This window comes from Oryctolagus cuniculus, chromosome 8 (assembly GCF_051225735.1).
Source record: "Oryctolagus cuniculus isolate XC-2025 breed Fujian yellow rabbit chromosome 8, ASM5122573v1, whole genome shotgun sequence".
Taxonomy (NCBI): domain Eukaryota; kingdom Metazoa; phylum Chordata; class Mammalia; order Lagomorpha; family Leporidae; genus Oryctolagus; species Oryctolagus cuniculus.
Genome location: NC_142874.1, coordinates 43,525,597 through 43,549,408, shown reverse-complemented (window position 1 = coordinate 43,549,408; position 23,812 = coordinate 43,525,597). Strand labels below are relative to the sequence as shown.

The window sequence follows — 23,812 nt, the reverse complement described above, 5'->3', positions numbered from 1 at the left end:
AGGAGGAAATTCAATTAATTATTAAAAGTTTATTTAATCATGATCAACTAAAAATAGGATGTAATGAGTCATCTGCCTATTTTTCTAGACCTTAAACATTTCACATTTCTCAAAAACTAGTACAGTGATTGTTAAAACCTGGAAATTCTGAGGCTGCAGTTGTAAAGATACACATATTTTGGTTTATGTAAAATCAAAGCGCGCCCACCTCTCCGTAGGTCGTGTACCTCCTTATAGAACCTGCCTGAGGGGATGACGGAAAGGGTAGAGCCTACAGCAGTCCCAAGGGCATGGACTACCCCCAGGCTAACACAAAGACCCCAGATCCCACCCTCAAAGTCCTCCTTCCCTTTTTAGGAATGCCTCGCGGCCAGCCCAACACCACAGCTCTGGGCAGAAGCCTGCTGATGTTGGCGCTGCCTAAACCAAACAAACAAGATGTTTAACAGTCAAATAAAATGTCCCGCGGCCTCCCTAATGAATTTGTCAAGGACCATCAGATTCTGCTCCCCCTCCTTTGCCTCATTAACTCAAGTATGATGAGCCGGATTATAACAAGAGAATACAGATCAATCGGTCTGAAGACCTGAAGTGGCTTTTAGCCTCTCGAGTTTCTTTCTCTCCCTGGGTCTCCTTTAATAGAAGACGGTATCTCCTGCAGAAGGAGCTGCCACTTCGTTTTAATACACCATCAAGGAGCTGCTGATGGACTTCTACACTAACATACATAAAAGCGGAAGTGACAGGGGCTCTTCAATTACGGCCTCCTCGGACGCCGTTTCCCGCTTCAATTATTCAAGCCGAGGAAGAGCGGCTCGGCGCGCACAGCTGAAGCCGCGCCGAGCGCCGCGGCCGCCCCGGCCCGGGCGGGGGGGGGGGGGGGGAGCACCGGCGACGGGGAGCATTATTTGCTGGAAGTGTTTAAGTTTATTGCTCGAATGATGTTTCTAATTAGTACCACGACCATAAATTAAAGTCGCCTTTGTTTAACTGATTTATTATTTACTAGAGCATCTACCTCAGACAGGGTAAATTGGTAATGAATTGTTTTTAAATCAAAACATTTGTAACGTTTTATCATCCTTCAGCCTCTGTAGGTAAAAGTGGAGAAACGCAGGACCAGGGCGCGACGAAACTTGGCGGTGCGCGACCGGGCCGGGAGCAGAGGAGCGGCGGCCGTGCGGCGGTGGCGAGCGAAGAGTCCGCGCGACCCCACCCGAAGGCGGAGGACGGAGGACGCGGGGGGACTGACCACTCCGGCGGCGCCCCTAGGGCGGCGGGAGAAAACTCGCGCCAGGGCGTCGCGGCCCAGGCCGGCCACGCGCGTGGCCTGGGCCACTCGCGAGTCAGAGGCGACGACGAAGCGGCCGCCTCGAGGGCCAGGGAGGGCGAGCTGCGCGCCCTCTAGCCCCGCCACGAGTCTCCGCCCAGGAACTGCCCCCGGGAGAAGCAGCTTCGGGTCCGCTCCCCGCTGCTCTCACGACTCCCTGCGGCCAAGCGCCTCTCCCGCCTGGCAGTACCGCCCCGGCGGGGAGGAGTGCGGCTCCCGCACGCGCCAGGCCCAGGGCGCCGGGCTCCTCTGCGCGCTCCGGGGCGCGGGCTGCTTCCCCCAGCAAGGCTGGGCCCGCGGCGCCCCAGGCTCCAACACTGTGGAGCAGCTGACGACAGCTCGGTGCCAGAGTTTCGCGTACGCGCATTTCCGACTTGTTCCTCTTAATTTCTCGCCGCTGAAGATAGAGTCTAAGCAATAAATCCGACTCTCCCCGCCCTCCCCCCCCAGCAGGTATTTAGGAAGGGGCTATGGCAAGCAGAGGAGGGGTGTGACAAGCCGCCAGCGGTCCACATCCGCTCCACAGAGGTGAGAAAGAACCAAGAGGTCGGAGTGTCCCACAGCAAGGAGATGGAAAGAAATTAACTTTTCCTGTGCAACGAATTCAGATTCACCTGATCGGCTTTTAAGAGGGAACGCAAGCCTTTCCCACAGGGTTTTTTGCAAAACGAAGTCCTGACCCAGGCGCCTTTTTAGATGTTCATCACACAACCCAGGTCTGGAGTAAAACCTTCCAAATCAAACTAAATATAATCCCATTTACCTGAGTGTATTTAAAACGATGTAAACTCCTGACACCTTAGGTTCAAGTATAACTTCTCAGTATTAACCAAACTGGAAAAAGTGTTGTAGCCGAGAAAGACTGCAATGGGTGCAGCTTGTTACACTAAAGGCACACGCACAAGTTTCACCGAAACGCCAGGAAAGGAGTGAAGCCATCTGTGTAATCAATAACAGGATAGTTACAGGTTTTTGTAGCAGTGAAGTCTTTTAAAAGCAAGAGTCAATTATGAAAATAAAATCATTTTACAAAAGAAACTCTTTACTGTCTTAGAAAATATTGAAAATCAGATTTGCAGCATTAAGATATCAAGAAAACTTTAATTCAAGTTCGCGTTTACTTTCCTTCATTTTCATTTAGTTTGAAACAATTTTAGTAAATTATTTTAATTTAAAAGTGCCCTACTAAATTTTACCAGTTATAAATTTGCACCATTTCTCACAACTTAGACATCTACTCTCTCAGAAACTGGTTAGCTCTTCATAATAAAATAGTGGCATGAAGTATGTCTGAATTTTAATTATGAAATAATTATCAAACAAGGTGCTTGGGCCAGTTTTGGCCCTGCCTTGTTTTTCGACAGCATATGGAAATTGCTAAAAAGAGATTTATGGTTATAAACCCTCACCCCATATACCACTCCACCCCCCACTGGTGCACATATACAGCAATCGCTCTGACTCTGCAACAATAGGAAGGCAGAGGAGAAGTGGAGAGGAAGACTTTACAGGAGGAAAACACCTAGAAAAATTAGGTCCTTTCCCAGATTCCTCCTTCTTCCTCCCGCTTGCCTTCAAGCCAAATAAATTTTGTTAAAGAGTTTGCATCTTCTCCTGCACAATGTTCAGAATTTTTTTTAAAAAGTGATCCTTCCTGAACCACTGCTAGTGTCGACGGTTATTTTAGCCGTCTGCAGGAAAGTCTCTTCTACAGTCTCTCTTCCTTGCAACTGATAAGAAAGGAGGATCAAGAAGAGGGGGCTGAGAAATGTGTGCGAGCATTTGACTTCTACTATCTCCCCTATTTTCTTACTTCTCTCTGTGCCCCCTTTCTTTATCAAGTGCACTGGTGGCTGCTACCGTTCGCCAAGCGTGCCTGTCTTCTCTCTCGGATTGGCTACAGCACTGACAGCTCGGATAGGGATTGTAGGAACTGAAGCTCCTCCCCCCTCATGATGGCCCTGGGACCATTCATAAACTAAATAACTCCAGGAAACAGCAAGGCAGAGAGGGAGAGGGAGAGGGGGGAGAGAGAGGGAGAGAGAGACACTAGAGAGGTAGAGAGATTGGAGAGGGAGAGAGAAGGGGGGAGACAGAGAGAGACAGAGATCAGATCTGAAGGGAGGAGGGAGAGACGACTCAGAAGTGGAATCTGCACAAGCAACCTAGAGGAGGAGGAGAAAAATCCCGAATCCTTATAACGACACCCCAGATGCAACGCAAGCAACGACTCCGTCGCACTGAAATAGATGTGCGGGCCAAAAGTATAAATTACGAAGCAGAAATGAATATCAAACAACTTCCAGCGGTTTGCACCTAGAGAAAGACAAGAAGAGCCCACTGCAAACAAACCAACCTAAACAACGCCTCCAGTCGGAAAAGAGAGAAACCGCGACAACACGACCCCCGGAGCAGAGACGAGACCAACACGCGGAGACCGCGGGCTTCTGCAAACGTCCGCGCGCGCCGCCCGAGTTGCGCTTCGCCGCTGGCCGGACATTAATTACATCCTTCACCTTGCATTTGGGGGAGGGTGAGGAGGAAGGCACTCACCTACCCTGACCGGAGAAGTCCTATCAGCGTTGGGGAGAAGTTTAAGAATGAACCACTGAATGTTTCGCTTTTATTTTTTAATTTTCTCTAGCACTTAAGAGACCTCATTTCCAGATATCTGGGCCATCTCGGCTGCAGACATCTAAACCTAACCTCTCGGTAACCTGAATTTTTCTTTCAGGCACCCACTCCCCGCGGCCCCCCTCCCAACCGCACGAGGTCATTTTATTTTACATATCAACAAAAAACAAAACCAGTCCCAGCAGGGCCTTTTCTTTTTTTAAAAAAAATTTTTTTTTCCTTGATTTTTTTTTCTTCTAATTTTCTGCCGAAGACCCAAAGAGGTTTCGAAAAAGGGAAAGGAAAGAGCCAGCCGGCTGTGGCCGCAGCCGGTCAGCCCAGGTGGACAGCAGAGTGCAAGTGGGGCTGCAGGGGGAGCGCACCGCCTCTTTGGAAAGCCGCAGGGCCACCACCAGTGCCTGAGCCTTGGATCCCTCAACGTACTGCGAGACGCCGGTGTACAGCCCGGACCTGTGCCCCAACATGATCGCCGCGCAGGCCAAGCTGGTCTACCAGCTCAATAAATACTACACCGAGCGCTGCCAGGCGCGCAAGGCGGCCATCGCCAAGACCATCCGCGAGGTCTGCAAGGTGGTCTCGGACGTGTTGAAGGAAGTGGAGGTGCAGGAGCCGCGCTTCATCAGCTCGCTGAGCGAGATCGATGCGCGCTACGAGGGGCTCGAGGTCATCTCGCCCACTGAGTTCGAGGTGGTGCTCTACCTCAACCAGATGGGCGTCTTCAACTTCGTGGACGACGGCTCGCTGCCTGGCTGCGCCGTGCTCAAGTTGAGCGACGGGCGCAAGCGGAGCATGTCCCTCTGGGTCGAGTTCATCACGGCGTCCGGCTACCTCTCCGCGCGCAAGATCCGCTCGCGCTTCCAGACGCTGGTGGCCCAGGCGGTGGACAAGTGCAGCTACCGGGACGTGGTCAAGATGATCGCGGACACCAGCGAGGTCAAGCTGCGCATCCGCGAGCGCTACGTGGTGCAGATCACGCCGGCGTTCAAGTGCACTGGGATCTGGCCTCGCAGCGCGGCGCAGTGGCCCATGCCTCACATCCCCTGGCCTGGCCCCAACCGTGTGGCCGAGGTCAAGGCCGAAGGGTTCAATTTGCTGTCCAAGGAGTGCTACTCGCTGACCGGCAAGCAGAGCTCGGCAGAGAGCGACGCCTGGGTGCTGCAGTTCGGGGAGGCGGAGAACCGGCTGCTGATGGGCGGCTGCCGGAACAAGTGTCTGTCGGTGCTGAAGACGCTGCGGGACCGCCACCTGGAGCTGCCGGGCCAGCCTCTCAACAACTACCACATGAAGACGCTGCTGCTGTACGAGTGCGAGAAGCACCCACGGGAAACGGACTGGGACGAGGCGTGCCTGGGCGACCGGCTCAACGGTATCCTCCTGCAGCTCATCTCCTGCCTGCAGTGCCGCCGCTGCCCCCACTACTTTCTGCCCAACCTCGACCTCTTCCAGGGCAAGCCCCACTCGGCCCTGGAGAGCGCTGCCAAGCAGACCTGGAGGTTGGCCAGGGAAATTCTCACCAATCCCAAAAGCCTGGACAAGCTATAGGGTGCTGGGGACCGCTTGAAAAGCGACGCAAACGGGCGTGCTCTCTCCTACCCACGGCACACAACTACTCAGCGACCGACAGAGCAAACTCCGGACTCTAACTTTTATGTAAGTCACCTGAAAGAAACCGGAATCCGCGAAGACCTCCGTCAATTACGAAGAGAGCAGACCAACGCCCCCACCCCCATCACATTCTTGCACAAAGTGATCGTTTTCTTCCAAACAATGTGAATTTAAAAGGTCACACAAAAGAAGCAATCGGTCTTTGCCACCACAAAATGAAACCCAAGGTACATTTTCAAATCAATGTATAGTAGCTTCCCCGTTCCTTCTTTTACCCCATTCTCTCTCTCTCTCTCTCTCTCTCTCTCTCTCTCTCTCTCTCTCTGGCTATCGCTAACTCATTTTGTTTTTGGTTGCCTGAATGTTGTCACCAAGTGAAAAATTTATTTAACTATATGTAAAAATTTCTCTTTTAAAAAAAGTTTTACTGATGTTAAATGTATCTCAGTGCCAATGTCAGATGTGTCCCTCCCTCTCTTGCACCTTTACCCTCACCCTAAGCCGTCTTGTTGAAAACAGTAATAAAAATATGACTTTGCATTGTAATTGTTTGTGGATTGTTCTTAAATAAAGGCAGGTAAAATCAGTTTGTAATGTAAAGATGTGAAACTAAAGTAAGAGGTTTCCATCTGAACACTCATTTGCAAAATTTAAAAGACAGCACATGCAAAATTCACTCTACAAGTTCCCACTAAAAACACTACACAGAAAATACAGATTTCATGCAACTAAGATATTTATTTATTCTGTAGATTTCTAAGATTAAAAGTAGCATTTCACCCAAGAAGAAAGAAAACAGTATGGAAAAACAGATTTGATCCTAATCTTTATAAAAGAAATAAAAAAAGCTTGTTCACATAAAAATTAAGAGCTTTGCTTTCTTATGCCATAATTTAAAAAATCCAAGCTGAGTTTGAAATACAGAGGGAATACTTATGCATCTTTTCTGCATAGTTAAGGAAGGCAGTGGACACTTTTCCTTCAACAATCTACTCTCTTCAAGCTTTAATAGAAATTTGAAATTAACCACACCAAAAAAGAATAAAATGATTACAGCAATATTCTTCTCCCACAGCAAATGGTAATTTGAATAACTCAGATTTATAAATTATTTGTTTTAAAATGACTTAGTTAGCAATGCCCTATGATCACTGTTATCCAATTTCAAGAACTATTCTGAAATTTTTATATGCAATTCAAACAAAAAAGTTAATACCATTTTTATAATCAAAGAAAAATTATTGTCCTAAGACTATCAAATAGAAAAAATACCTTCCCTCCTCTCCTCTTCTCTTTGCTTTCCTTGGGCAATGATATAATACACTCATTTTAAAATTTCAACTTTAATGAAGGTTTCTTTTTAATGCAAGGAAATAACTGCTTGGAAAGAAATAATTAGTAAAACTGAAAGTGTCCCAAAGGAATTGGTTTGTCTTCTTTATGTTGGAGGTAACTACATACTCCATTAGTTATGCTAATTGGAGGCACAGGTACATAGTATACTAGACCCTTTAATATTTAAAATTTATTCTTTGCATTTGCCTAGTTTCTGACTTATTGACAAAAAAATCTATAAATGAGAGATGTAGAGAAAAATGTTCTATGAAGCATTTTTAAAGATCGAAGGAACAAGTTTATTGGTGGGGGTGCAGTATGGAGGGATGAGCAGCAGGCTACCAGGGAAGGAAGAGAATGGAGGAAGTGCCTCCCAGTCTCCAGCCTATTTCACTTTACAGAACAGGTTAAGTTCTAAGATGCTTTGGTAAACATTCCCTGATAAAAACAATTCCATGTTAACCATATAAACTTTGATTTTATCAGTTCTGCAGTCATCTTTACCCTTTCAAACTATATTATATCTATTTTTCTGGTCTCTTTGTAGATGTAGAACAAACTCACCATAACACATAATACTAAGTGGTTGAGACAAACTCACTATTTTCTTAAAATAATAAGGACAAATTTATTCTCTGGATAAAAAGCTGAATTTTCAGAATATTATCAAAGCAAATAGTAGGCACTTATACTGCATGAAAAGATTTTTAAGGACACAGTATTTAGTTCCAAAGATAAAAATGACCATTTTTTATTCACAAAATTATTTACAACACTGCACACATACGTCTCTCGAATTATTTCAAGCAAAAAAGTTTTTTTAAGCCCAGACAAGAAAAAAAAAAACACCTCCAATTCAGTATTTTTTACGCTTTCCTATTTAGTGCAATTATCACAGGAAAAAAAGGGAAAGATGAAAAAACAGTGCAACAAGACAAATGTCCTCATTTACAAAATACTGTAAATAACCTATGTCTATAGGAAATCAAAAATTCTTCCAATAGTTGGCTGAAAATTTTTAAAATATAAATTGGCAGGAGTTTTGATTTCTGAAATACTAGGCAGGTTGCAGAGGTAAAAGACAAATTCTATGATTAGGCTAAAAGATCTCCCTATTTCCCAAGCAACAGGGAAGATAATTAATTTAATGATGCTGCACAGAATAACAGAGAAACAAAAGTTATCACTTCTCTCAAAGGACCAAATATCTTCAAGGAACCAATATCAAAGACCGGTAGAGGTTTTGATTTTGAAAAGAATTCATTAGGCACCTTTAAATTAAATCTAATGTTTAGATTTTAAACAATGTGTATCCAGAAGTGTAATAGAATATTCTGAATTACATATCAACCTCCCTTAAATTCACAAACTAACAGAATAAACAGAGTTGATGTAATTTTGGTAACATTCCTTTCCTAATGAAATTAAAACATATACTCAGGCATTTCAGCCATGTAAAAAAGTAGAAAGATATTCTAATTTTCAGAATTAAAGTTTTCTCTACATGGTATTGACTGACTTACCACATTCAAAACAATCAGTTCCATCACAGCCTTTCTGTCACACAAAATCTACCCACGTTCTGTTCTCAGAAAGGTACCAATATTCAAACAAAGTACTAAAAACATGCATAAGACAAGAAATAATTTGTCTGGAAAGTTTTAAATTACAACATTTTCATGAAGAACTACCTTGAAATAATTCTAAATCATTAAAGTCTAATAATTCACTTATGATTATAAAACCAAAGAACCTACTACCAATAAACTCAGAATGTGTATGCATATGTATACACTATCAACCTGTAAAACAAATTATTCCATTATTCCAAGCCACATCTCTTCCCACAGATTGCTTGTTTTGCTCCTTTTAAAAGAAATTGTTTCCTCGAGAGCAAATTCCACCATTCACTTTCATGAAATAAACCTAATTTTGACTTTATGACTGCATTAAGAAACACAAATGCTTCTTAGTAAAAGTAAAGTTGCCAAGGTCTGAAAAGCAATCAGGAATACATTTTAAAGGGGAAATTACATTTTCATTTAATAATAGGAAATTATGCAGTGCCTTGTAAAATCTACGATAGGTAATGGGAAACAGAGGTATCTCATACACACACACACAAAACATGCGTGCATGCATGACAGAGTAGTAAGTCATGGGGACAAAGCAAGGAGAATGATATATTGGTATTATATCCAGAAAACATAAAGGCTAAACAAAATAATTCCACTCTCAATCTCCCTGAATTTTGTAGCTTAATTCACCCTGGACCCTTTGAGGCAAAATATATTTACAGATGATGTTTCCTGAGGTTCCACCCCCGCCCCCAATGAGCTAATGATAAATGCAATTAAGTGGAAATTGCTTTTGAATCTACATGAACTTCAATAATCTAACTAGCTGGATAGGGAAATCATAAGCTAAAAAAGATAACTACCTTGCATACAAGCAGAAACAATTCCTCAAGAAATTCAAATTAAACGCTGTGGGATTTTAACAAAGCCAGTCTTACCCAACAACAGCCCACCACCCTATCATAAGAACAAAATGAAACCCCCTCCCCATCTTCTCACCTTGGGGTCGATTTTCTTGAAGCTAGGATCCTCTTCATCCACCTCAAAATAGAGTTCAGAGGAGGTGACAGAAAGAGTGCCCTGGACTACAACAGAGGGGGCCACCAGCTGAGCTGGTGTGCTCAGGCTGACAGGACCTGCCAAAATGGAAAGGACAACCCATGTCAACTGAAGGCACATATTTCAGAACACCAAATTTGACCAGAAATCTTATTTTCTAGCTCTTACTTCGAATACCAGACTGCCTGCTAACTTCTATACTTACAGATTCGGTCTACTCATATCTCCTCTGAAAATGCAATCAGGATTCTCATACTAGGAGATTTACAACAGGCGGTTAATGATAATGGTAAACTAGGACGCAGTTATTTGACAGGGAGTCTGCAAAGCTTTGGTCTAAACTCTAGGTAAGAAGGTGGCCCTGCTAAGTAAGTCCATCCACATTCCATTTAGAAAACAAGCCTCAGGCTATCAAACAACATGGAACAACAACTAGGAGCTGGGAAGATTCAATAGGCTTCCAAGGCCAGAGGTTAGCTTAGGGTTTTGGCTGAGGCATGGCTACAAAAAGACCACTAGCTTATTAGTGAAGTGGCAAATGTTAAACCATAATCTGTGATAAAGATTTTGTGCCAGGTTGACACAAAACCTCTTCCATAACAACCTCACTCCATGAAAGACTGGTAAAAATACTCCTTTTTCTAAGCGTTCTTTTCCACTGTTAAACATTGCTCAATGCTTCCAAATCTAATATTAGTGTAGTCCAGGGACTCTGGGAGTAAACAGCTGGAGGGTGGGTTTCCAAGTGAATGAATTTTTATTGGAATAATCAAATCTCCACAGGGCTTATCAAAGAGACAAATCAGACTGCTACTGCAAACAATAGATTCACTACAGATAGAACAGCACAGTTTGTCAGAGCAAAATCTAAAATAAGGACTAAAAATTATATGTATGTGTGTCTATAGAAATAAATGTAGAAAGAATTTGAAAGTCCATCTCAATTCCTTATTGTACAAATCCTATCGAAGAAGAGAACAGCAAGAGAGAAGATTGGCACTGGAGTTCTGAATTAATATAGTGCCTATAAACAAGGTGTGCCTATTCAGGTAATCAATGGATGAATAAGTGTTTCAAAATTCAGATGAATTGACATTTCCATCGATTGTTAGAAGGGTGATGGTCCTTAATCTCACATCAATCTTAATGTGTGCCAGTAGGACAATGGAAGGGATGCTCTGCGGAGATCAGAGCAGGTTTTGCCCTCTATTCCCAATGTACAAATACATTGTGTTTGCAGATGGGCAGCAGATAGCTGCAGAACAGCCATGATTTCCCAAAGCTCATCCCTATAAATGGATGAAATAAGCAGCTATGTGTTCTTTTGCTGTCTCCTTTTGCCCTCTGTACATTAGCATGTAATCCCGAGAAGAAATAACATTTTTTCAATCACTCTCAGACATTCAATTATAGGGTAAGCAGACAGCTGCAGGAGCTAGGGCAGCCTAGGTCCTACAGAAGACCCCTGACAATTTCCACTTCATTTCTAACCCACACCACTTTATTAGTGTGGATTACTTCTTAATCCTATTGCCATTGTCAAGATTATATAATTAAACTCCCCTTTCACCTCTATTACTGTATGAATGTATTACTAGCAGCAAGAATAGAAGCAAAATAGAGGAGGAAATGGGCAAATGCACGTGAAAGAAAAGACAGAGGATATCAGCAGCCACCTGACTCTCCACTCTTCCCCTGAATCATTGCGCAGTAGACTCTAACTACCTGTGTATTTCTTCAGAGACAGGTTTCCAGGCACCAGAGAAGATAGCCACCCTTTGTTTCTGCTTTTCATTATCAAGCTGCATGGAGCAGGGGTTGCAGATCTGTTACCAAATGAGCGATTTCTAATATCTTTTCTCTTTAAAGTATCTGAATGGAACACTACATAATTTTCACCTACAGAAACTGGGGAATCTTCCCAACTTCCCTCCTTGAGGGACAGAGTCATAAGCATTAAAAGCCAGTTAAGGAATGACTAGAAATGCAGGCTAAACAAGAGAATTTTTCCCATAAGGGAAGTAAAACTGAGAATCTGCAGAGTACAAATCAAAATTGCTACATCAAGCAAAATATGTGAATCCTGCGAAAAGCCATGGCATTCTTGAAATAATTTTTGAGAGTGTTAAAGATATATGCAGTACATCCATTAAGACTTGTACAATATAGCTCATCTTCCTCCAAGCTTTATTTACAAGCAATTGGCAGAATTTTACTTACAGCCTCATTTTAGAGAGATTTGGTAACTCCCATGGGATGAGTAAAGCACTTTTGTTAACGCTGCTTTTACACTTCTTTCTTTTTCAGTGAAAATCATTCATAAAAGAAAAAGATGAGGAGGATAAGGAGACTGAGTAGAATAGAAAAATAGAGGAGGATCTGTAGAAGATAAGGGGAAAATGTTTGGAAGAACAGAAACAATCTCCAATTAATGTAATTGTGGGTGTAAGCCTGGGAGCCCTGGTGGTCACGGCTGAAAAAGTAAGTAATTAGATGTTTATTGTCCCAGAGCTAGCTGAAGTCCCTGCACAACCTCCGAATTTACCGGCAAGATTTTCTAAATCTTTCTCATCCACGGATGACAGAGTATCATCGTCGCCTTCCAGGAGGATCTCGTTTTCTGAGTTCTGATTTCCTAAAGCGTGACTCTTGATGGACTGTTTTCCTTTAGCAAGGATATCTTCATCTGCAGCTGAAATGAAAAGGAAACAAAGCTGTCCATCAGCTCTCTGAAGAGCACTTTGGCAGAGGGGTAGGGGCCAAGGTAAAGGTAGGTGGCCCACAATGGTTCATCGTTTACACACACACACACACACACACACACACACACACAGTGGGGAAAGGCATGGGGTGGCATACACACTCGTTCTGACAAATGCGATTCCCCAACCTAGTGTAACGTTACCCTGAACAAGCACCCTAATCCCATTAAATCTGACCCCTGCACTGCTCACCAAACCATTTATTTACTTATATTTAAGCTAAGCGAGGGTTCAAAGGCAGCACTTCTTTAGGAAATTCGTTAGTAGGAAAAATCAGAAAACGTCGTTTGGGAAACACTGCTTATTCAACATTGAAAACTAGGAAAGGCTGATTCATTCTTCCGAATCATTTATCCCAACAAACATTCTGAATGGTTGGAGAGTGGCTGTGAAGGGGAGAGTCCAGAAGAAGGGTCAACGCTAGGAGGGAGGCGTGTACAGCCAATGAGGATTTAGCCTGGCCCCTGCAGCCAGATGTGACTGGGAAAGCGACAGCAGCTCCGTGAAGCTGCATTTTCTTCTTCGGCCATGCTCTCTCCCTCCTTCCTTCCTTCCTTCACATCGCCCTGGCCCACACTCCCCTCCCCCTCCAAGCCCTTATACAAATATGCAAAAGCAAGGCAGTGTGGAAACTAAGTGGAGGCTCAAACAGCACCTCCTCTGCGTGTTTAAACTAAAGGGCTAAGGCACCCCGGGGGTAAACATAACAGAAAGACCTGGATGAGAGGCATCTGGGCAAAGGGCCTCATGCGGCCTGAACTGGAGCAGCCTGTGGAGAGCGGCAGCCAGCGCCAGACTCTCAAGCACTCAGAGGGAGGGAGGGAGGGAAAGGCAAGGCCAAGTCCAGGGTGAACAGGCAGCTCTGTGGAGCACCTATAGTCAACAGCATAACCAGAAAGCAGCATGGAGGTGCAAATGAAAGGAAAGCAAAAAAGCAGATACAAACTTTTGATTTATGATTTGTAAAAGCAACATGAGTATCTTTTCAGAACTGTATTTTTTTTTTTTAACTGGTGCCACATAGGGAAAGTTTAGAAATCCTCACTGTATTCCTGACATTGTGGGTTTTCGGCCAGGGAATCGCTGGGCAAAAAAGCACCTGATCCATCAGGCTGCAGCCATTGATATGGAAATTGGGTGGCCAGGCTTTGTGCTCCGCTGCAGTTCAGGCCTAGGCATCAGGCCCAAGCCCCAAAAGGATGAAGCCTTGGTTTGCACTAACATTGCCAACATTTATCTGAATAACTTATTTTAAATAGTTAAATTACATATTTGCTACCTGGTTAACTTGGCAGAGCAAAGCAGCTTTGGATTTAATTGGTACAGTTACAGATGAAAGATTTTTTACTTCATATTTATTGTCAACTCACCATGTTACCATTTATATTCAAAACTTATGGCACTACATAAAACAGTATAGGCATTTTCTATTAATTAAGTCATATGACGAAGTATTCTATATTTAGTTTTGAATACACTCTGTGGGTAAATAAAATCTTTATTCTAAACCCACATATAGTAGAATAAGCTACCTGACACGAGGGTCTCAATAAATATTTGAAAAGATTAATGTACCTAATTAAAATATATTTTTAAAAACAAAAACCATAAGGAAATATACCATTAATGGCAAATTTTTAGAGAACAGTATGTTTTTATACCATTCCTTAGTTTCCAATATTTACATTTTGTTACTCTATAGTCAGAAACACTGCCTTACTCCAAAGATCTTTTTCAATTTACTATCAACTTGCCTAAAAATAAAGTGGCCATTGAGAAATGCAAGAGGAAGCACCATATTATAGATCTTCAACAAGTAAATACATTCTCATTTGCTAGCTGGATTTTAGTATGGGATCATTATGCTACATTCTCTTCCTTTCCGTCATTTACAGTCCCTTATTCAAAGAGGAAATTCAAAGAGGCTTCAAAAAATCCAGGGAAAAATGGAATTGGAATTGAAAGGTAATACGCATTCAAACGAACTTGTGGAATCCCCTTTTATTCATTATAAGACTAATATTACACAGCACCTGCCATATGCCAGGAAGTGTTCAAAAAATTGTACATACGTAACTCTTGATTCACTTAAACTTTCTGCTGTTTGTTCATTTTAAGGTAAGAAAACAGACTCAGAGAGGTTATATAATTTGTTCAAGGTAACACAGCTCCTAACATTTGGGATCAGGATTTAAAAACATGCAGTTTGGTGCCAGAATCTGGCCTCTTACCCACTTTGCCATCCTAGCTCTTAGATATAAAAAAGGAAAAGAAAAAAACAACTACTACTTTACAAATATGAACATATTTACCAATTTGTTATTGATATTTATGTCCCCCACACTGCATCTTAAAAGCTCAACAGAATCATAATAAACAAGAATAAAAAATATTTGTTTCCAAATCTAAATTAGGTAAGCCTATAGCAAATATCTTAGAAACAACTAAATTTAACAATATGCTCATGTCTTTCTCTGATTACTGCCATAGATGTCCTAAATTACTCCAAGCTTAACTGAAATAAGAAAAAAAAACCTTAATATGCAAACATTTACAAACAAATAAGAGCTCTCTATGGTAAAATGTAATGATATAAAATAACTCAATAAATAAGTTCACATTCATTTAAATGACTACTGAAATACAATGTTATCCCTTTCAACTGAAATTCAAAAAATTTCAAATATGTTCCCATCTTACTGACTCATATTCTTAAAAAGTAACTTTTAAATTACATAAAAGTTTTAGAAAAAAATTTTATATTCTATAGGTATACACTATATGCATACAAACACCCACTTTAATTTATTTATTTACTTATTTTTACAAGCTCAGATTCTGGAATTGTTCAACTTCAACTGAAAAACCTCTTGTCATAGAAAATATGCAGCTTACTGATATTTAGAATGGTTTTCCTGTAATTAACTCCCCCTTGAGGATTTTAAGTTAGCAGCAGTAAAATTACCAACAGTACTCTAATACACACCACATGCGCTAGTGTTCAATTCTCAGTGGTCTAATAGCTTTCTGCTAAAGAACTTTTTTTTTTTTTTTTCAAAATTAGAACAAAACTTTCCCAAGCATAAAATAGAAGATAATTATCATGTTTATGTGTGCTAAGGAAAAGATTATTTTTAACTTTTATTTGGCTTATACATCAACCATTGTAAACAAATATCAATTACTTGATATCTTCTATAAGTATACTCCACACCAGTCTAAAAGTTTTATTGGATGAAATAGGAACATATTCTTGTATGGTTTAGAGCTTGATTCAGATATTTTCTGGCTGATAAAATTATTACTAAACTAAACATGATTGTTTATATTTTTCATATCATTACTAACAGATTGCCTTTATCTAATCTCTCCTTTTATTCTGGCTTAATATCAATCTTAACTTAATAATTAACCTGCAATTATTACATAAAATTGGAGAAATCTGTCGACTGCTATTTTTAATACATGACTTTTGATTCTCGGAAGCTAAGAGTAATGAGAGGGCTGAGAGAGAAACTGGTCCTCAAAATGTAAAGATCAAGTTCTTTAGAGCCAGCTCTCTGCCTAAGTTGATTTATCAATCCAACACAGAGAATATTAAGTGAAACTAAAATAGGAAAGGAATTAGAGAAAACAGAAAACTCCTCTACCAATGATACTCAAATTTCCTTTCAACATATAGTGATCAGTAAACGAGAATTATCAACAGTTCTTGTTCTAATAAAAGTAACTTATATACTAAAAATTAGCTTTCTTTTTTTTTTAAAGATTACTACTACAATAAAAAGTCACTTCAAATGTACACAAAATAAACACAGGTATCTACTTGGTATGATGTGACATACGTAACTGTATTCAGAACAAGACACATAGAGAGAACCTTATAATCAATGCTTGTCCTAATCTTATTAATTCTCCAATTATATTTTATGCTAGTTCTGGAGGGTTCCAAGTCAAGAAAATTTACTCTAGAAAAATCAGTGAAATGACAAAGGATGATTAGGAGGATAAGCCAAGGGCATCTCTTACTGATCATAGATTCCTCCAAAATTTCAGATAGGGAACCCACCACACATTGACCCTAAAAAGGAAACCAACGGTACCTGGCATTATTGAATAAATGAAAGAATTGCATGATTTGGGATCTTTATCTGATCTGTCATTCTCCCAAAACCAAATGAGGAAACTGAATCATTCTATATACTTATAAGATACTTTTAAAGCTATGTTAATTCCTTCTCATATATTTCTATTAGCATGTACATTCTCTACAAAATAAAAATGTCTTGAATGCAATCGGATTCTACTACTAAACTGTTTTAGTACTTGAATTAAAACCAATCTTTCTACCATTTAAAACATTTTTCACATGGCTTTAATTCAAATATAAAATTCTCATTATATTTAACAATGAACATTAGAAGACCACAGAGCGCAAGGCTGAAAATCTGCAGTCAGTTTATCTGGGCTTTAGCCCTCTATCTACCAAGAATTACCTTGGTCCTTTGCTTCCTCAGTTTCCTTATCTGTAAAGAATAAAGTTAGACTAGACTTTGGCCTTATGTTTCTTTCAGATCTAAAAATGCTCTCACAATAAGTAACTAGCAAACTGGGCTCTGTGCATTAGGAGAATGCTACGAATCATTACAACTGATTTCTAATAAATTTTAAAACCATAAAATGGAAAGAAATGCCCTCAAGAATCAAATACCCGCCCATTGCTTGCTGCTGCTAATTTCCATAAAGAACATTTAATCATAAGAGGAAGTATTAATTTTAATTTAAAAATATGACTCAGTTTCTGCAAAGTTAAAGAAATCTCCCATTACAACATGACTTTTATAAATAACCACATTGGAGGGTCTCTGTTTGAAAAATTACCTAAAGCTCTTTTCCCCAAGCAAGTTAATGTGAACTTGGGAAGGGCAATTAAATTGTCAGAATTAAAAAATTTGTTTTTAACTAGAAGGTAGCCAGAAGTAGAGTCATGGGGCTGGTATTGATCGTCCAAACAGAGAACATCACTCTTCAGGTATTTACTCTGCCACCTTTACACCAGAGGCTTTCCTTCAAATCAAATCAAATCAATCTACGAAAAAGATGGCTTCTACTACTAAAATACATAACTAATCTCCAGGGTCATTTCTACTTAGATGTCTTCCTTTGATAATGATAACATAGTTCATGATGTTGTAAGATTTTGCATTAGTAAATATCCTGTCTCCTTAGTTAAATACATTATAAATAAAAGCAAGGTGTTACAAAATAATATGAAACTGACATACTATCCTCAGGAATACCTATCTTAAAAATTTAAATTTAACACTGAAAGTATTTATTCATGTAAAATTCATAATTTCCATTGCTTTTTTATATTAATGGCTCTTTAATACATGTATTTTGATTAACTTTCTTTATGTTGCAAAAAGTATTTAAAGATGGAATTTCATGGTTAACAGAATTAAAGTAAATATCAATAATAAATGAATTTATTAAATAAAGTATGAAAAATTAAGCTCTTTGATTATAGACTATATTAGCAAAAGCTACAGTGACATTAAACAATACCATTGCACAATTTATGTATTGCTGCAGAATTACTTACTATTGCTTTATTATTTAAATAAAATATACAGTTTGATTAATTAGAGCTTGTATCTTTTTAAAAAATGTTATATTAAACATGATGCATCACCTTAATTGTAAGACTACTACTGAAGAATCTCCTGTACATTTGGATAGTTTTTTAAAGTATTTATTTCAGACTAATGTTATTATTTCTAATTTTTAGAGTGTTATAAATATTAATCATTATAAGATTAATTATTTCTAATTTTTAGAGTGTTATAAATATTAATCATTATAAGATTAATGTAAAACAGGATAGAATTATGTAAAATGATTCTTTGTTTTGTTATTTTCATTTTAAAATGCACAATAAAACACAGATAGCCAACACTGTATTGACCTTTAAATTACTACTTACAGGAATAAGAGTAAAGTGTACTTCTGAACTAGTCAAAAAAGTGTTAAATGATGTAAAACACTGCTATTTTCATATCAAATATTACTGTAGATACTTAGCATAAAATGCTAATAATAAAATTATTTTAAAATGTAAAGTTCAATAATAAACTTAAAAATTAATCATCATTAGGAATCCTGTGACTCCTCAAAATAGTTACATGCACTATTTTTGATAAAATTACATATTAAATACTGAATTAGATCTACACTAATTTAAATTCAGTCACTAACATTTCTCTCAGAATTAAGAGTTTGCTTACGTGCAATTTCAGAAACAAGTCCTCCCCTTTCAGATGTAAGAGGGAAAATTTTTTATAAAAACGCTGTTATTGCCATTCATAGATCTCAAACTCACAACACACAGTTAAATGATAGCTTAGAAGACCGAAAAATTATTATTAAATTTAAAACTGTAAGTATGCATGGGAATACCTGGTTGAAAAGGACAAAACTGCAAAAAGGCTGATTTTCTCAATGTAAGTGTAACAAATCAAAAACAAAAACAATAAAAGAAAAAGAAGAAAATATACAACGATACAGTAAGAGGGAAAAGAAAAACAAAATGTGACTATGGTAACCATGGTGGCATATCAAAAAGTAAAGGAAACCTAGAAGCAAAGTGGCCTAATTAATTCTACATCTTATTTCTCCTTCTCCACCTCCTATAGTTGAAGATGTAGGGCCCTGAGACTATTATTGCTTTTAGATCACTTTGTTATTGACTATTCTCTGTATGATCATTTATTTTAAAGGACTGATGTCACATTTGGTGTTGTATCTGATGACATATTGTGGACATTTTCTTCTAGAAATGGCTCTTTAAGGCTGAGTGCAAGAGGTTAAACTGCCTGACTGAGGCCAAACCTAAGATTACAGATTTTTAATATAAATTCTTAAATATCCTTATTGAATATCATCTAACACTTACATTAAGTTACACATCATGCACATACAAATTATGGTTTAATCATTAACTTCTGCATGTTAAGCTAATATTCTAAAAAAGCAAATAAAAACAATTTTTGCCTTGTTAAAAATAACCAATTTATACTTTGTAAAATAATATTAATTTTAACACAAGGAGGGGGATTTCTCCCTTAATCAGTGTAAGTTACTTGGTTTATAAAAATAGTAAAACAGCTACTATCAAAGAAATCATACTATCGAATCCAAAGGACCTTTTCAGTTTTTTCAATTTGCTTATCAGACTTCTGAATAAAGTGAATCACAGTCAGATGCATTGTAACAAAAAAAGAAAAACGTTTTGTTAAGCACTGATAACAAGATGATGCAGAATAGGAACATATGAAAATAATGTCTATTCTCTTCTTTCCCAAGCCATCAATCACAACCATCTACAAATCAAGGCTCAGAAAGTATACAGGCACTGGGACATTTATTACCATCTTCCCCACTTCATAATCTCATACTAAAATAGCATGGCTGGGGAAAAACCACGGACACGAAACAGAACCTAGAAACCTATTTGGTTTGTAAATGCTGTCTCTCTAATATTCATGGATTTAAGACAGGCTTCCAGGAATTATTTACTCAAAGCTTAATGTGTCACTTAAGAGGAGAAATAGTTTACCCTCATACTCTGAAACAAAAGGTCGTGTTAGGTAAGTTTTGTGTGTGCAACATAATGAACAAACACATTTGACACCATAATTTAATAGGACTCTGTACTAACTATAAAATAATTAACTACCCTTTCTTGGGTGAATAACTATGAAATGTGGATGTGGACCACTTTACAGTACCTTGGAATAAAGAAGTTATACTCTTCATTACCAAGCTACTGTACCTGCTGCTATTGGAAAGGAGTGGTTTATACACTGACCATGTTCCACGGCTGTTTTTAGTGTCGCTTCAGGATGTGTCGATCCTAGAGGGTTACGCACAAATCGTCGCCGGCGCCGCAAGTCATCTTCCCAGTAGTCAAGGCGCCAGAACTCACGAGGACGACTACAATGAAACAGAGAAGCCACATATGTTAGCAATTATCAAACAGCGTGGTAGCACTGAATTTCTGCATAAAGCTCTCCTTGTTTGCTCTGCCTTTTTTTTTTCCCTCCCCTTCCTCTTAATTCTCCCTCCATCTCACACTCCCCTTTCTGCAATCTTTAACTTAGGTATGTCCTTGAAAATAACAATATCACCTCCTAGTCTAAGGAACTCCTTTTCCTTTTCTTGGAAGGTGAAATGAGCACTAAATACATCATTTTGAAATGAATTGCTGACAGTGTGATCAGTTTCCCCACACTCTAGTGGCATGTGCTCTGATTTCAGCCTCATTTCAGCCTCAGCAGGGCACCTTTCTCTGTGGCTGCATTTATAAACCAGAATAGGGAAAAGGCTATTATAAATATGGTATAGCATTACCTATATTAATCAAAGTCTGTCCCCCTTCATTTTTCTTCCTAATTTGTGCCTTTTTGCACAAGGTCAGTAAATCATAGCATGAATTCTTGGTCCAGAAAGTGTTAACTTTAATGAATATCTCAGTTACATGGTTATGTATGTGATAATAAAATATTACTCTGTTTAGATGTGCAGGAATTTAATTAAAATAATCTCTTAAAATATTCATTACATTTAGCCCCTGAGGCTTAGAACAACACAAGAAAATGCATTTCTTTTCCATTTACTGTTTTTAAATAAACCATTCCTGTAGAGTGAAATAGCAATCTATTTTCAAGTAAATCAGACTGGATTTCTGTTTTATGTAGTCTGTTTTTATATTTAATTAAAAACTACATGCTATATGATGTGCAATAATTGCTATATCAAAAACATACTTTTGGAAATGTATTTTTTTAAAAAAAAGGTTAACTTAATTCAAGTTCTGCGATATTTTCCCCAATTACGTAGATCTTTTATATGGCAATATATAAATGTCAACTTTCTCTCTTGTTAACTAATAATGATCCAGCAGGCTGGAAAATATTTTATACAGAAAATAATAATACGAAGTTTTTTAGTTATAGTAAGAAAAAAATCTGCTGAATATATGTACTCACTAAAGTTACATAGTATGTTTCAATAATGAAATAAAAATCACTCATAATCAAAAATGCTGCAGGGATGACTAATACAAAATAAAATCTTACTTGTATTTCATGAACTAATAAAATTGTACCTGTCAGCTTTGATAAATTAGTAGTCTTGACCAACTGACAGTCCCAAAATACCCAAGTAAAAGTTATCATTATTTTGATGTTTCAAGATATTATCTTAAAAATAGGTATTTCTATCAATTAAAAGGTATCACAGGTTAATAAAACATAGACAACTATCGTATATTATTTAAAGAATTATTTTCAACAAACAGTAGGAATCCAATGCTGTTTTCTGAGAAGACTGAAGGGCCAATCAGAACATCAAACATTTCCTTTGTGGATTTTGGTAATGCAGGAAGCGGAGGAGAGACAAAATAATCAAAATGGACTTCAAAAATTATGTAAGAGTTTGTCTTCAAAACAGAAAATTTAAAAGCCCCCCCATTCTTTTAATTTGCTTTTCCTCATAATTTGCAATCTAAATTTTAAATAAAAACCAACACTATAGTATAAGTTAAAGATAAATAAGAAAAACTACAGAATACACATATAAATAAAAGATAACAGTTGTTTGAACTCAGTTCATAAAATAAAATTCTCCTTAGGTGAGAAGGAAAAAGGCAACACACAGATGGCGGCGAGTACAGCTTTGATAGTCATGGAGCTTGGATAGGTACTTCATCATTCTGCCTACCTACATTTATCTGTTAAAATTATTATCAAATATCAGCCAGGATGCAGTCGTGAATCACAGGCTGCTCCTCGTCTTCAGGGGAATGATACAATGAGGGTCTATTCATCAGTGCAGCAATCGGCACAAGTAATTAGTTCCCTAGACTGAGATCTCCTACAAAGCCTATTTCAGTCAGCACCACAAACATATGACGATGTAAAGCTAATGAAAGCTGCTAAAATTTGTTAACCTTTTATGCCATCAATCCTTTTAATACTCTGTGCTTCAATATTATGCAAAGGTGGTAAATTATTAATTTGCCATTCATCCATCCTTCTACATTTCGACTCAAACAACGTCATTCTTCTTGATAAGAATTAAAATTATAAGAGATGTTAAACTGCTATGATAAAATTATCAATAATTAGGCAACAATAGATTCTACTATTATGCAAGTCAAATACAATGGTTATTAAAGCATGTGCCCAATACTTTTTATTATTCAGCAGTAAAACCACAGTAATTATAAAATCACACAGAAATTATCACGTAACTCAAAGCTAGTATCTATAAGAATAAAAGCCAAAATTAGAAGGAAACAGAACTATAACATTTATTTTTGTATTCACTGACATTAACAAAATTTAAATGGCCAAAATGGGATGTCTGGCTGAAACAAAAACACTAATACATCCAGAATTGAGAACTAGTTCACAGTAGAAAGTATTCTAAGTTTCATTTATGCTAACTATCTGTATTCTGTCTTCATATATGAATTCTATCAAAAAACTTAAAGATACTTGGATGAATAAAATCCAAAGAGAATAAAGAACTTTATATCTCAATATTACAATATTTACAAGCTCCTGAAGCTATATCACTTGAAGACCATCTCCTCAACACAATCCTGCTACAACAATTAAAAATAATTTGAATACAAAGCAAATTCACTTATTTTGGGTCACATATCTGGAGAGGATTATAAAAATCACCTAAAGAGGCAAACAGTTCTAAAAAAATGTCTTTTGAATCTTTTCGTATAAAGCACTGCTCCAGGTGATTTAGAATACAAAGCCCTGAAGGCATTCACTTATGACTGAACAGCTAGCTATTAGTTTCATTTGAAAAAACAGCATTTATCATCCACTTTCTGATTGTGACAGTAAAACATATTCTTTGGAGGAAAAACAAAAATCACACCCCTCCCCTCTTTTTTTTTTTTTTTCAGATGAGGGCAATTACAAGCATGTTTAAAGTCCTTTACAAAGTAACAGACCTGGATCCAAAAGTCCACTGTTTTCTCTTCCTAACTCTGCTCCCCTCCCATATGTACCCTGAATATACAGCTTTACCACCAAAACATACAGACACTTTGTCATTTTAGAACAGTTTTTTGTTTGCTTATTTTTAATATATTTATTTATTTAAAAGGCAGAGTGACAGGGAGACAGGATGACCCCACAATTGCCAAGGTTTGGATCAGGCCTAAGCCTAGAGTCAACAACTCTCTAGGTCTCCTATGGTGGTGGTAGGCACTCAAATACTTGAGAATTCATCTGCTGCTTCCTAGGCACATGAACAGGAAGCTGGATGGGAAGCAGAATAGCCAGGACTCAACCAACACACCACAGTACAGGATGTGGGGGTCGCAAGTGGTAACTTAACACACTGCTCCATGATGCCTGCCCCTTTAGGACAGCTTTATAAAGAGGAATGTATAGGTTTTGATAATCAATTTACCATAAGTT

The 23,812-nt window shown here is 38.6% G+C and overlaps 2 protein-coding genes across 3 annotated transcripts in view; one reads left to right on the top strand and one right to left on the bottom strand.

Annotated features, from left to right (window-relative positions):
* Positions 1 to 23,812, bottom strand: part of LRBA (LPS responsive beige-like anchor protein) — a 751,045-nt gene that overhangs the window by 294,622 nt on the left and 432,611 nt on the right. For both annotated transcript variants that reach the window (XM_051819347.3, XM_051819348.3), the window contains exons 37-39: positions 20,173 to 20,297; positions 12,086 to 12,232; positions 9,481 to 9,617 (exon numbers count right to left, since the gene is read on the bottom strand). In XM_051819347.3, the coding sequence (XP_051675307.3) occupies positions 9,481 to 9,617; positions 12,086 to 12,232; positions 20,173 to 20,297 (409 nt within the window). The remainder of the gene's footprint in view (positions 1 to 9,480; positions 9,618 to 12,085; positions 12,233 to 20,172; positions 20,298 to 23,812) is intronic.
* On the top strand, positions 3,337 to 6,115 carry MAB21L2 (mab-21 like 2). The gene has a single exon (XM_008267347.5). The coding sequence runs from the start codon at positions 4,427 to 4,429 to the stop codon at positions 5,504 to 5,506; it is 1,080 nt and encodes a 359-aa protein (XP_008265569.2). The 5' UTR covers positions 3,337 to 4,426; the 3' UTR covers positions 5,507 to 6,115.